General features: G+C 46.4%; 1 protein-coding gene across 3 annotated transcripts in view; it reads right to left on the bottom strand.

Annotated features, from left to right (window-relative positions):
- Positions 1-6,528, bottom strand: part of DOCK5 (dedicator of cytokinesis 5) — a 240,537-nt gene extending 234,009 nt beyond the window's left edge. For 2 of the 3 annotated variants that reach the window (XM_023216751.3, XM_023216752.3), the window contains exon 1: positions 6,266-6,521. In XM_023216751.3, the coding sequence (XP_023072519.1) occupies positions 6,266-6,308 (43 nt within the window). In that variant the 5' untranslated portion in view covers positions 6,309-6,521. Of the gene's footprint in view, positions 1-6,265 lie in introns of all 3 variants that reach the window. The other variant, XM_023216753.3, reaches the window with a different exon arrangement.
- Positions 6,529-14,942: the final 8,414 nt, after the last annotated feature.

Raw genomic sequence — 14,942 nt, 5'->3', positions numbered from 1 at the left:
GAGTATCGCAATAGCCCTGAAGCTGCTACACAGTGGTACCTGGACATGGCAAAACCAAGATGACGATGAACAAGTGGAACTTGGGAAATACAACATGGGATAAAGATTTTGTTTTTGGAGTGAGATTATATGGCCATGGATGAGAAACTCATCTTCTGCGAACCTCGTTTCCTTTATTCAGAAACAGGGGACAACAGCATCGCATATCACTGCCACCATGATTTAATGAAATATCAGGTAAAGCAGCTCAAATGTTTGTCTCAGAACTCCTTTACTTGCTTAAAGTTACTGAGAACTCCCAAAGAGCTTCTGTCTATGTGGGTGACATCTACCACGACTTACCATATCAGAAGTTCAAATTGAAACATTCTAAAAGTATTTGGCACTTAATTTAAAATAACTATGATAAATCCGATACATGTCTGTAAAAATACATATTTTCAATGAACAGAACTATTTTCTCAAACAAAAACACTTAGAAGTGTGGCTTTGTTTTGCATATTTGGAAGTCTCTTTAATGTCTGACTTCACTATAGGCAGCTGGGTCTTCATAGCTGCCTCTGCATTCCATCGGTGGTCATATCGCCCTTTGCAAAGCCTCTGGAAAACGCCACAAGACACTAACAAGAGAATGAGAATGTAAACAGGCCGATAATGTCTTAGTATTATGGCAAAAAGAAAGTTTTAATTTCATGGACCACTCCCCCCCACCCCCACACACACACACATTCCGAAAGTGTCTCCAAGACTCCACATGTCCCTGGAACATACTAAAATAAAGGGTTCAGAATGGTACCTCACAAGGGAAGTTCTCAGTGAATATTAATTCTCTTTTCCTTTTGTTCCTAGCCTCCATGTTGTTAAATCATGACCAAGTTAAGGCCAGGCCTTCTTCAGGTCATTATAATTACATAATATCCAGCACAGTGTTATGTGTAAAGAGATGGTCAACAAGTATCACTGTGTTAACTAATTAGCTGTGTGATCCTCAGCCAAGGATACTTAATCTGTCAAATCCAGAGGATACACAGACTTGAATAAGAAAAAAAGTTACATCTCTATTTTCTGACATTCAGCACTTACTTGACGACTGTAACCAACAAACCACGATTGCACTAGTAGCGCCTGTGATACTGTCACCAATAAAAATCACAGGGATTTTTATATCATATTATGGTTACTGCAGATATCTTGAAAAATCATATATGCTCATGACTAATTCAAAATTGTGGTAGTTATTACACCTGTCACTAGATCTTGGTACTTCATGCATTAATAAAGAAGTACACATATTGCAATATCACTTTGCAAAACTTTGAAAAACATCTTCATAGCTGTATATCAATACAGCTGTTTTCATTTTCAATCCTTTGTATTTTACTTAATTTTTATTTCTGCAGTGACTTGGAACTTTGTATCGTACCTTACGCATTTAAGAACATTCTAAGAAAGGGGTCTGCTGGCTTAACCAGATTGCCAAGGATTCATGTGACCAAAAAGGCAAGAATCCTTGGTGTTAAGCAATTCACTTAATCTCTTCAGGCAACAAGTTCCTCTCTTGTAAAGGAAAGGATGCTTACTCCCTGAGGTGGCTCCCAGTTCTACCACCCCAGCTATAGTCTATGGAATATGATATCCATAGTGGAGAAGAATCAGGTGGGAAACCACCACATACCTGAGGACATTAACAAAAAGCACGATTCTGGGCCAGGCATGGTGGCTCACACCCGTAATGCCAACACTATGGGAGGCCGAGGTGGGCGGATCACATGAGGTCAGGAGTTCCAGACCACCCTGGCCAACATGGTGAAACCCCGTCTCCACTAAAAATACAAAAATTAGCCGGGCGTGGTGGTGGGCGCCTGTAATCCCAGCTACTCAGGAGGCTGAGGCAGGAAAATCGCTTGAACCCAGGAGGTGGAGGCTGCAGTGAGCCAAGACTGAGTCACTGCACTCCAGCCTGGGTGACAGAGCGAGACCCCGTCTCAGAAGAAAAGAAAAAAATCAGCCAGGGTCATGGCTCACCCCTGCAATCCCATTAACTTGGGAGGCTAAAGGCTGGAGGATCACATGAGGCCAGGAGTTCCAGACCAGCCTGGACAATACAGAGAGACCCCATCTTTAAAATAATTTTTTTAAAACTTAAAAAATCAAAAACCTTAAGCCAGGCATGGTGGTGCACACCTGCAGTTCCAGCAACTTGGAAGGCTGAGGTGGGAGGCTGCCGTGAGCCATGATCATACTGTACTCCAGTCTGGGCTGTGGAGTGAGGCCCTGTCTCAAAAAAAAAAGAAAAGAAAAGAAAAAAAAAGCTTTGCAAAGAATCCATAGTCAACCTAATCGGGGGCTGTTCTTTACATAAACGGCTTGTGTGGAAGCAAACTTGAAAATAAATGTTTTTATAATCAGACTATTCTGGATATTTATCACTCATGTTTGCTTAAAAGTGTTTTATATCTTCATATGCTCAGACAGAAAAAAAAAACAGAGAGAGAGAAAAGAGAAACAAAGAAAGAAAAAAGATGAGAAAAAAGTACATTTTCCACATCTCCAGGGAAGAACATTTAGCCACTGAGCACTTCACACAGGGGTACTAGAGCACCATAAGTTTAAAGAATCAAATGGATCAGTCACCTCACTTGATGCCACACAGAAACCACTGAGACCCACGTAATGCTAAAAGTCTGAGCCAACACTGCTGTTTAAGAACTAAGAAAGCCCAGACAGGCTGTATTTCAGTCCCTGTCGAAATGTCTAGGATACGTCGGGAACAGCCAAGAGTGGCACCAAGATAAAATATGACAGTAGCGACTGCCAGCTTCAGCAGGCACAATTCAAACTGAGTCCAAAGCTCTATCCTCACACAGAGTAGCTCTGCAGAGGCACACTCCTCTTAGAGCACAACAGGCAAAGCCATAGCTAGCTTGGAGTCATCCAAATGCTTCAACATGACTATCCTACGGTTCCTTCACCCAGAAACCAAATCTGTCCACTAGACACTTAGAAAAGTCCAAAAAGCCAGTTTTCCCAACTATATTTAAGCAAGTCTGTCTGCTCCATGCGTCTTTGTTTTCTCAGCAGAATATCTCATTCTCTTACTTGCAGAGATAAAGACAGAGTGGAGGCTCTCCCTCCATCTAACCAAACAAAATTAAACTCATGTTGGGGTGAATGAGATGTTATGCCTAACGGGAAGAAAAAGAAGAGAAAAAAACCACATTCAATCACCAGAAAAGCTAGGTTACTGTGCTTTAGAACAGCACCGCAACATCAAGGACAAGCAGACTGAAGGTACCTGGTACACCTGTTGAGTGCTAGGAATACAAAACCACAATGGTCTGATTCACCGAACCCAAGGATGGCACGGTCCAGGAACTGTGAAGAAGAAGCATGAAGGTTTGGGACGGTCTGACAAATAGAAAATTTGAAGGAGAGAGTAGGAATGGATTCGAGCCCTCAAGGAAAGGTGAGCTGTCTCAGGCAGCGTTGGGAGGGCACTCCTGGCAGGGACAAGCACAACGGGAGCAAAGTCCCAAAGGAGGGCCTCTGCAGGGTCTATTGCACAACAGTGGGAAGGGCAGTTGGTCTGCACTGGAGAGCTAGTGAAAGAAGCCTTGAGAGATAATGCTGAAGATAGGCTGAACCAGATTGTAGGAACCTTGGAAGTCAGGCTCAGACTTTATCCTGTTGACCATGAGAGGCTTCCAAGCAGAGAGGTGACAGAAATGTAAGCAAGGAGGTGACAAAAAACAATGATGAGTTTTAGGAATAAGCAATGGAGACTACTCTCTTCAGTTAATTTATCCTAACTGTGGGTCCTTTTGCCAAACCCAGACCAACCAGAATCTATGTCTGGTGAAATAAGTGTTCAGAATTATATCCTGGAGCAATTTTCCTAACACCTAGGCCCTGGAAATGCAATCCAAATATTTTACACACACACACACATTTCCACACATATTTCCATATATATACACACACACACACATATAGTTTTTTTTGTTTGTTTTGTTTTGGTTTTGTTTTTTTTTTTAGATCAGGTCTCACAGTATCACCCAGGCTGGAGTGCAGTGTTGTGATGGGGGCTTACTGCACCCTTAACCTCCCAGGCTCAAGCGATCCTCCTACCTCAGCCTCCTCAGTAGCTAGAACTACAGGCTCAGGCGACCATGCGCGGCTACATTTTTTTCATATTTATTGTAAAGACGTGTTTGCTATGTTGCTATGCTAGTTTCGAACTGTTGAGCTCAAGCAATCCTCCTGCCTCTGCCATTCAAATTGTTGGGATTATAGATGTGAGCCACCGCACCTGGCCCAAATATTTTTCTTGACCTGTAAGTGACACAGTAAACTGACTCCAGAACATGCAAACGAAAAATTTAAAACATATTATACTGGCCCCTAGGACTATGGCAATAAAAATCACATTTGTGAAACATGTTTACTTTAATTACCCTCAACAGTTTTGAAAAGGGCTTTTAATCCTATTAAAATTAGAGTTGATAACATTTCCATAGTTATTAGGCATTGTTAAATACGCTTTCATCTAGGGGCCGGGTGAGGTGTCTCACGCCTGTAATCCCAACACTTTGGGAGGCCAAGGCAGGCGGATCACCTGAGGTCTGGAGTTTGCGATCAGCCTGGCCCACAGAGCTAAACCCGGTTTCTACTAAAAATACAAAATTAGCCAGGTGTGGTGATGCAAGCCTGTAATCCCACGTACTCGGGGCGGGGGGCGGTGGCTGAGACAGGAGAATTGCTGGAACCCAGAGGCAGAGGTTGCAGTGAGCCGAGATTGCGCCACTACACTCCAGCCTGGGCAATAGAGTGAGACTCCCTCGTCAGTCAGTCCGTCTCAAAAACAAACAAACCAAAAAAAAAAAAAAAGAAAAGAAAAGAAGAGCCCTTTCCTGAGGTGCAGCTAAGGGAGAGCCTAAGATTCTAAAAGCAACTTAAGAGCAAAAAAGAAAATGCTTTTTGAACTGAGGGAAAACAAGGAATAATAAATATATAAAGGATCAACCTAAGAATAATGTAGTAATTATGAGACTGTTAAAAAACAAAACAAACAACAACAAAAAACCCTGACTCCTGGCCACAGAATTGAAAAGCCCCAGGCACGTTGAGTAGCTCTTAATTGAGACTGCACTTCACTAACCAGTGAGGTGAGGAAAAACAGGACCTCAGTAGGGGAGTAAAGTCAAAGATTAAATTACAAACAGGCCAAATGAATGGACCTGAGAGGAAGTGATAAAATTCGCAACACACTCAGCTGTGTTTATTGTAGGGAATCACCCCAGGCCTAACGGCCATTGTAATCACCCCGCTCAGGGCATAAGTCTTCCCACAGGCCCTCAATAACCTCAATCCTTGATAAAAAGCCAAAGGAGCCTGACTTTCCACCTGGGTCAAAACCCCCGCACATTCATTGTTTCAGATCCAAACCACCACCACCAGCAACCCCTGCGCACAACCCGGGGCTCTCCAGCACCGCTGTTCGTGATGCCAAGTGCCCAGCACGGGGTCTGGCACCGTTTCCTTAATAAAATGTCCTCTTCTCGTCTCCAGGATAAAACTCAGGATCCGGAAGGCAGCCTTACACCCTCTCCAGACAGGCTCCGTTAGGGGATGAGTGCGCACAAACAGCCCCAGGGGCCAGCCACCCCTTCCCGTGCCACAACTTCCTGTCCCTTCCATCACTTCCACACCACGACTCTAGTTTCCATCCAGTTCACAACTGTCATCAAGATCCCAGTGTCTGGAGGAAAGGGGGCAGGGCGGCTTTCCACCCTCAACTCCTCACTTAAGGGGCATCTGCGAAGAACCTACGAAAGTGGGGCCAGAAAGCACTGGGACCACGAGCACCAGTCCATGTGCCGACCCGGGGGGCCACCTACTCCCGGGTGAAACCACGCTGGGCGCACCGGGGCGAGCTACACAGCCGCGGCCCCAAAAGAGCAGCAGGCGCGCCCCCTCGCATTGACATTTCTCCGGTGTGAAGTGCGGGAGCTTGGGATGCAGGAGCGGGATTACGGTCCCGAAGCTCAACTGCACTTGGAAGCACTCGGCGTCCCCAAACCCTGGGCGACTTCCCCATCGGCGCTCCCTGGTGAGGGCTCCGACCGCCCCCGAATCCCAGAGCTGCGCAGCCGGGCCGAGCCCCCGGCCGGGGTCCTCCGCCGGGCTCTGGGCAAACCTGGCAGGGCCGCTGTCCGCGAACTTGGCCGCGTGGACCGGGCGGGGACCAGGTGGGGCGCGCACTCACCAACCCCGTACTTCTGCCTCTTGGTCGGGATCCAGCGGGCCATGGCGGCGACCTCGCCCCGCGGCGGCAGCGACTGAGGCTGCTACAGCTCCTCCGGCTCCGGCCGCCGCCGCGCCGTGCTCCTGCGTGCGCCGGACGCTTCCGCCATGTTCCGCCAAACTTCGCTGGACTCCGCTGGCCGCCTCCCCGCCGCGCCGCCCGCGCCCGTGCCCGCGCCGCCTGCGGTCACCTGCTGGGCCGGGCGGCAGCGCAGCCTTGCGCGCCCCTCCCTGCGCCGCCCCGGCCCCTCCCGCCGGCCGCGCCCTCCGCCCGCCGGGGCCGCCTCCGAGCCGCGGGCGCCCGGCCTCTCCCGCCCGCGCCGCTTTCTGCTCTCTGCCGGGCGGGGGCCGACTGCGGCTCCTCCTCGCGCGCTTCCCGGGAGCGGCTTCCCGGGCCGGCGGAACTTTGGCGCTGGCTGCGCTTTGCCTTTCCCCTGCCCTCCCTACCAGGCTGATACCCCGGAGGCCGGGTCCCTGCGGTCGGACTCCCGACCGAGGATTGCGCTGGAGGCACCGGGCACACCCAGGCCGGGCGGCCGGTGGGCGAGGGATGCGGGCTGCGCTCCCACGGCGCGCGCCGGACGCTTGGGGAGCGGAAAGGGATCAGCGAGAGCGGCTTCTTGCCCCGGGGCACCTCCGGTGCCTGGCACTAAGCGGGCGCGCAATAAATGTTTGTTGAATGAATGAGCAGTTGACTTCTGCCTTTTCCCCCTGGAGCTTGAACCCTCGCCGCAAGCGCTGGAAGCAGTACTCGGGATATACTAGATCTCCTGGGGCCACCAGTTAGAGCCTGGAAAGCAAAACTTTTATCACCAGAGAGCTGGTGCAAGGGAGGCGGGCTCCTCAGAAGTATCCGGTCGTTTGCTAGGGGATCCTCTGCAGGGAAATTGTTCACAAAACCCTAATTTGGAAGTCCTGTATCCCCAAACTCAGGGGCCCCCCAACCGTAAGCTGAAGAAACTTAGACCTTCATGCACAGGGGAAAAGTCCATCCCCAGACCTCCCTTTCTCAACCAGCCAGCAGCCCAGAGGGCATCCCCGCGGAAAGGGGACAAGGCGCATCCCCGTCTTTTCTCCGTCAACGACTGCATTTTCTTGACGAAGATCCCAAAGGGGCTGCGCGTTTGAACCGCCTTGGGCTCCAGGTGGCGCCCTCTCTGGAGCTCTCTCTTGAAATTCATTTCTTCCTGGAGAAACCTGGCGAATGAAGATCCAGGGGTTTCTCGCTACCTTGTACCGAGAAGTAATATTGCAAGCGGAGTAAATGACCAGCTTAACTACGTTCACCGTCGAAGAAGATGCCTCTAGAGAGAAATTATATCCTCCTTGCAGTCTGTGAAGGTTTTCAGGCTTTTTAGGAACGTAAAAGAAAGGAAGACAAACATGTAGTAAAGATAGTAAAGACAGGTAGTTGACCGGGCGCGGTGCCTCACGCCTGTAATCTCAGCACTTTGGGAGGCAGAGGCGAGCGGGTCACCTGAGGTCAGGAGTTCCAGACCAGGCTGGCCAACATGGTGAAACCCCTTCTCTACTAAAATACAAAAGTTAGCTGGACGTGGTGGTGTGCTCCTGTAATCCCAGCTACCCAGGAGGCTGAGGCAGGAGAATCGCTGGAACCCGGGAGGCAGACACTACAAGTGAGCGAAGATCGGGCCACTGCACTCCAGCCTGGGCAACAGGGCAAAACTCCGTCTAAGAAAAAAAAAGAAAGAAAGAAAAGAAGAAGAAAAAAAAAAGACAGTAAAGATAGATAGGCAAACGAGATAACAAGATAGTAAAGTTTCATTGGAGAATTGGTGCATTTTAACTTTGGTGGTTTTTTGCAAAATCAGGTCTGAAAATTTTTTTTAAGTCCTATTCACGGTGGGTAACTACTAGAGCTGGCTTTTTTTTTCCTCCATCAACCAATAGGTATTTATTCACCACGTTTAACAATAATTTAAGAAATTCCTCTGTCACTTTAGACTTGACATCCAGAAAGAGTTCCACCATCTTCCCCAAAATAATTTATCTTCCTCCATTAGTATATCATGATTCTAATTTCCCAGGTTAGCTAATTTCTTCTTCCTTCTTCACACACATATTAAATGCCTACACATTAATGTGTAATTAAATGCCAGGCAACTCTCTAAGAATGAGGGTGCAGCTGTGAATACGGTAAAATGTGTCCCTTCACAGAGCTTCTAGTCTAGACGAGGAGAGTAAGACAATAAAGAAATGTACACCAAATGAGGGTAAACATTAGAGAAAATTCCGAAGCAAGGAGGATAGGGCATGTAGGGTGCTGCTGTTTGTATGGAGTGGTCTGGCAATGCAGCTCTGCTAAGCTGAGGTTGAGGTGTAGACCTGAAGGAAGTGAAGATTCCAGGGGAAAGTGTTCTGGAAAAGAGGAGCAGCAAAGGCAGAGAACACCAAGCTGGTTTGGCAGGTTCCCAAGTCAGCCAGGGATCCTGGGTAGTGAGAGGTGAGTAACAGGTGAGAGGAAACTTGGTCTAAGAGGCAGAGGGGTGCCAGATAGAGCAGAACCCTGGCAGGAATATGGACTTTATGTATTACTGCTACAAGAGAGGTTTGGAGGGCTTTGAGCCAACCTGGGACATATTGCACTTACCTGCTGTGGTATGAATCCATTGTAAAGGGGCAAGGGAGGCCCACATGGATGGACGTGGGTGACTATTTCAGTCATTCAGGCAACACATGAAGGTAGTTGGGACCAGGAGGATAGGGGTGGAGGTGAAAAAGAAGTTGGGTTCTTGATATATGTGAAAATAGAACCTGTCCAGATGTGGTGGCTTACACCTGTAATCCCAGCATTTGGGGAGGCTGAGGTGGGAGGATTGCTTAAGGTCAGGAGTTCAAAATCAGCCTGGACAACATAGTGAGACCCTCCTCTACTATATATATATCCTGGGCATGGTGGCTGTGCCTGTGGCCCTATCTACTCAGGAGACTGAGATGGGAGGATTGCTTGAGCCCAGGAGGTCAAGGCTAGCAGTGAGCTATGATTGCATCACAGCATGAAAAAGAACCAATAGAAGGGCCACATGAATGGCGGGGAGATTTTCTACGGTGAGGCTTCTAATGTTCTTGGTGTGCTTCAATCTTTTTTGGAAAGTTTTCCCCCATAAAGAGATAAGCTTGTATTTTTCTTTTCTTTTCTTTTTTTTTTTTTTAAGAGCCCTACCCCTATCATACACACTTCAGGACCCACACACCTTGGTTCTTGTCCCTGCATGTGAGATACAACCTGGGTCAAGAATGACTCTAAAGCCAGCTAGGTCACGTGTGCCTGTAGTCCCAGCTGCTCGGGAGGCTGAGGCAAGAGGATTGCTTGAGCCCAGGAGTTCCAGGCTGTAGTGAGCTATGCCGATCAGGTGTCTGCACTAAGTTCCACATCAATATGGGCACGTCCTGGGAGCAGGCGACCACCAGGTTGCCTAAGGAGGGGTGAACTGGTCCAGGTCAATTATTTGGAAAGCCCTGTATCCCAAAACTTCGGTACTCCTCCTTAGCTGAAGAAATCCAGGCCCACATATCCAGGGGGAAAATCCATCCCAAGACCTCCCTTTTCCAACCGGCCAGCAGCCCAGAGAGCATCCCTGTGTAGAAAGCGACTGGATGCATCCTTGTCTTTTCTCTGTCACCGACTGTATTATTGACAAAGATCCCGTAGCCAGGACTTCACATTTGAATTGCCTCGGACTCCAGGTGGCACCCTCTTTTCAGCTCCCCTTCTGATCAATAAAGAGATGTCACCTGTGAATTGCCACTGCATTTCAGCGTGGACAACATAGCAAGACCCTGTCTCTAAACAAATACTGATTCAAAACAGAAAGAATGACTCTAAGGTTTGGGGCTTGAACAACTGGGGAGTAGAGTTGCCATTGTCTTGGTCACCATTGATATCTATCTTGTCTTCACCCTTTCCTGTCCCAGTTGCTCTGTATCAAAGTTTTCCTTTCAATATTTCTTTAGGACCCACTTCTTCATGCCTTCCTCAGCAACTTCTCCATGTGGCCCCTTAGGAACTAAAGTCCTCTGCACTGAATTATATGACCTGGCTGTTGTGGACTCAGGGCTTCTCAAAATTACATGGATTCTCCATGCTTAGGGAAATTGGATGACCTGTGTTCTCTGAACACAGGTATATTTCAAAGGTAATATACATCAGAATATTAATGCTGTTATCCAGTGGAACTGGGTTTCTACCAAAGCGATTTCAACTGCGTCATCCCACTCTTGCATTGAAGTCTTCTTCCAAAACTAGAGCCTTGAATTTGGGAGCCAGAAATTTCAAATTTGACAGTTGCTTTAGTTGCTTTAAGAGAGTTGGAGGAAAATGGGAAATTTTAATTACAGCTTTCAGTATGTTTATCATTTCCTTCTGAAAACTGAAATCCACTCACTTTGCTGTATCAGATGGCTAAATCCCAGTTTGAATGTCCTTTTAACTCAAAGTCTTTTATTAGAATGAGGCTTAAAATTAGACAGTCAACCAGACAGGTAGGTGGAATGACAGGGCGATGCCCAGAAATATCCTTTTCTTTTTCCTCTTTTATCTTTTCAGAAGAAACATTAAGCATATTCCACAACCAGAGATCTTCAAACTCCAAAACCCACACAAATACAAACATACTTATGCACGCACAGACACTCACAGGCTCTGCTTGAAGGAGCCATGGAGAAAGAAATGGGGGTAAGTGACTTTGAGGGTTAGTTTGACAAGAGTATTGTGACTATCCCTTACAATGCCTTAGAGAATAAATGGACAGGATGTGAAGAGAACTGGTAAGAGCTTCACCTTCCCTGTTGATTACCAGGTTTATTTTTGTCAAATCAGGCTGATCTGATGGCTTCTCCGTGAGATGCTGTGGATTCATTTAAAGTGTCTTTTTTTCTCTCCCTCTCTAGATAAAGGAAGATTATTCTTTGATCCTATATGAGTGAGTGGCTAGTGGAACTACCAAAAAAATGATAATAATAAAAATAATGTAATTGGTTCTAAGCAGTGCTTTGCAGGCTCCTAAGGATGGTTCTAAGTAAGCCAGGAGTAGGTGATATGTTGTAATTCTGGGACCCAGGAGCTTAGCAGGACAAAGGAAACAATCAATCACTCTAGTCCCAGAAGTAACTTTTCATAGGCCCCAGGGATACCAGCATCATTATTCACTCTCCACTCTACAAGTGACTTAGGTTGTGAGTATCTCTGAGTCTGCACAGGCTCTGCCATGTGGCTGTGGGGGTCTGGCTTCTCTGATGGATGGGAAAAAAATGCTCAGGGCTCCAATACTATTATTTCCTCATCCGTGTCACAAGGAGATTTATACTTATGATTTACCCTTTTCATTAACATGGCAAAATTCTTTTTTCTAGTTTTGTTTCTGGAATGTTCTTTGCTGTGTCTTAATGAGCTGATTCCACTGTTGGGAGAGGCGGTTGATGTGAGCAGTAAGAATGCATTCGTTTGTTGAAAACTAGATCTGTATTTAGGTGAGATAAAATCAAACTACCTGATTTAAAAAAAAAAAACAAAAAACTATGTTTATTTACCATATGTCTTGATTCCTATATGCATTGAAAAATTAATATTCATAAGGCTGTTTAAAATAAGAGAGGATGGGCTGGATGCAGTGGCTCACGCCTGTAATCTCAGCACTTTGGGAGGCCAAGGTGGGCAGATCACTTGAGCCTAGGAGTTCGAGACCAGGCTGGGCAACATGGCGAAACCCTGTTTCTATAAAAAAATACAAAAATTACCAGGGTGTGGTGGTGTGTGTCTGTAGTATCAGCTACTCAGGAAGCTGAGGTAGGAGGATCGCTTGAGCCCAGGAGTTGGAGGTTACAGTGAGCTGATGTGGCACCATTGCACTCCAGCCTAGGTGGCAGAGTAAGACCCTGGTCCCCCTGCCAAAAAAAAAAAAAAAAAAAAAAGAGAGAGAGATGACGAAAACTTAGAAGAAATGTGGAAAATGTATTATGTAAGCGTAAATGAAAATAATTAGATTGTCTATGCTGCAAAATGATTGTAACTATAGAAAGTCATAGATTTACAGGGAAAATGACCATAGAAGAACATGAATAAATGAAAGATTTTATTCAACCTTCTTCAAAGCAATATAGAAATATACTTGATAAATAAAAAAATATACTTGATACAATAAAGAAAAATACTTGATTGCCAAAATCTCTGGGCTCCGTAGCAAGAGCAGGAAGTTATTTGCCTAAATCTGATCATCTTTTTGTGACAAGAGTGAAGTTTCTCTCCTCAGTTCCCTGGTCACACGGACACTGTGACTATCCTGTTTAGACGACCGTCACATTCAGCAGATTTTTCTTCCTATTTGGGGTCAGTTAAGAAAACAAGCATTTAATCCAGAACTTGTATTTAATACCAGAAGGATTTTATTTTTCACAGCCACCAACTGTAAAGTAACAATAATAACTGCATATGAAGTAATGAGTACCGGGTAAATGAGTACTGAGTAGTGAGTAAATCACCTTGTTTAATCCCCATACAACCTAATGAGGTAAATATAACTCTCTGGTCATTCCCACCTCACAAATGTGGCTTAGGAGATGTCAAGAAATTACCTACATAATTAATTAGTGGCAAAACAAAATCCAGACCCAGACAGCCTGATTCCAGGGTCCGCGCTCTAAAGCAGAGGTCTGCAAGCTTTTGCTATAAAGGCCCCACTATGTATAGTTCTCAGGCTTTGCACACCATATGGCCTTGCTGCAACCACCCAACTCTGCAGCTGTAGCAGGAAAGCCTCTATAAGCAATATGTACAATGAATTGAGTGTGGTCGTGTCCCAGTAAAACTTCATTAGTTATGTTAGATCAAGTTTAGCCTAAACCTGCCTCCTTACATATTTTAAGTTCAGTCTAAAGATTTCTGTGTACATAGTGAACTGTAACCTCAGTGGAAGTGTAAACAGACCAAAACCTACTCTTGTGCCAATCACTGAGTTTTGGCCCATCAAAGGGGGCAAACTATTCAAACGGTCTTCAAATAAGGTAAATGCCGAGATGCTGAGCTGTAACCAATCCGCCTGTTTCTGTCCCTCACTTCCGTTTTCTGTACATCGCTTTCCTTCTTCTGTTGTAAGTCATCTTCCACCACGTGGGTGCACTGGAGTTGCTGAGCCTACCCTGGCTCAGGAGGCTGCCTGATTCTCAAGTTGTTCTTTGCTCAATTAAACTATGCTAAATTTAATTTGGCTAAGGTTTTCACAGTAGATACGAAATTTGAATTTCGTGTAGTTTTTATGCACATGAAATACGATTCTGGCCAGGTGCAGTGACTCACCCCTGTAATCCCAGCAGTTTGAGTGGCCGAAGTGGGCGGATTGCTTAAGTCCAGGAGTTCAAGACCAGCCTGGGCAACATGAAGATAATCTGTCACTACAAAAAACACAAAAATTAGAAATGTGTGTTGGCACACACATATTGTTCTAGCTACTCAAGAGGCTGAGGTGAAAGGATCACTTGAGCCTGGGGAGGTCGACGTTGTAGTGAGCTGTTATTGTTGTGCCACTGCACTCCAGCCTGGGCAATAAGTGTGAGACCTTATCTTAAAAAAAGGAAAGGGAAGGGAAGGGGAAGGGGAAGGGATATTATTGTTTATCCTTCTTTTGATTTTTTTCTGTCTCATGTGAAAATGTAGCAAACATTCTTATCTTGGCCAGGTGCCGTGGCTTACGCCTGTGATGCCAGCACTTTGGGAGGCTGGGGCAGGCGGATCACGAGGTCAGGAGATGGAGACCATTCTGGCCAACGTGGTGAAACCCCGTCTCTACTAAAAATACAAAAATTAGCTGCATGTAGTGGCGCGTGCCTGTCATCCCAGCTACTCAGAAGGCTGAGGCAGGAGAATGGCTTGAACCCGGGAGGCAGAGGTTGCAGTGAGCAGAGGTTGCACCATTGCACTCCAGCCTGGTGACAGAGCAAGACTCTGTTTAAAAAAAAAAAAAAAAAAATCTTATCTTTATCTTATCTTTACCTTGCAGGCTGCACAGGAACAGGTGGTGAGGCACAGTTGGCCCTTGGGCCTTAGTTTGCCAATCCCTGCTCTGCACTATGACAGTCATCCCTTTCGGCGGGTGGGAAGGCTGGAGGCCTCCAGAAGGAGCAGCATAACTAAGGAAGCGTGTGGTGCTGCTTTCCCACTGGAAGTCTGTTTGCATAAGGATTTGTGAGAAGCCCTTGGAAGAGAAGTCATGGGAAGAGAAGGACTCCACTAGTAAAAGTTGCCATAGAAATCGGAGGATGGGGGCACTTCTGAGAGCAGTGAATATCTGTGTTGCAGAGTTGTCTACTGGCCTGGCCCTTTCAACTCTATTTCCAATGATAAGAACTATAAATAGAAAACTTGGCTCGTCGTAATGGCTCACGCCTATAATCCCAGCACTTTGGGAGACTAAGGCAAGAGGATTACTAGAGGTCAGGAGTTTGAGACCAGCCTGCCAACATGGTGAAACCTCGTCTCTACTAAAAATACAAAACGTAGTGGGGCGTGGTGGCACACACCTGTAGTTCCAGCTACTTGGGAGGCTGAGGCAGGAGAATCACTTGAACACAGGAGATGGAGGTTGCAGTGAGCAGAGATTGTACCACTGCACTCCAGCCTGGGCAAC

This window comes from Piliocolobus tephrosceles, chromosome 7 (assembly GCF_002776525.5).
Source record: "Piliocolobus tephrosceles isolate RC106 chromosome 7, ASM277652v3, whole genome shotgun sequence".
Classification (NCBI taxonomy): Eukaryota; Metazoa; Chordata; class Mammalia; order Primates; family Cercopithecidae; genus Piliocolobus; species Piliocolobus tephrosceles.
The sequence above is the reverse complement of the archived record's forward strand: the minus strand, read 5'-3'. Positions and strand labels throughout refer to the sequence as shown.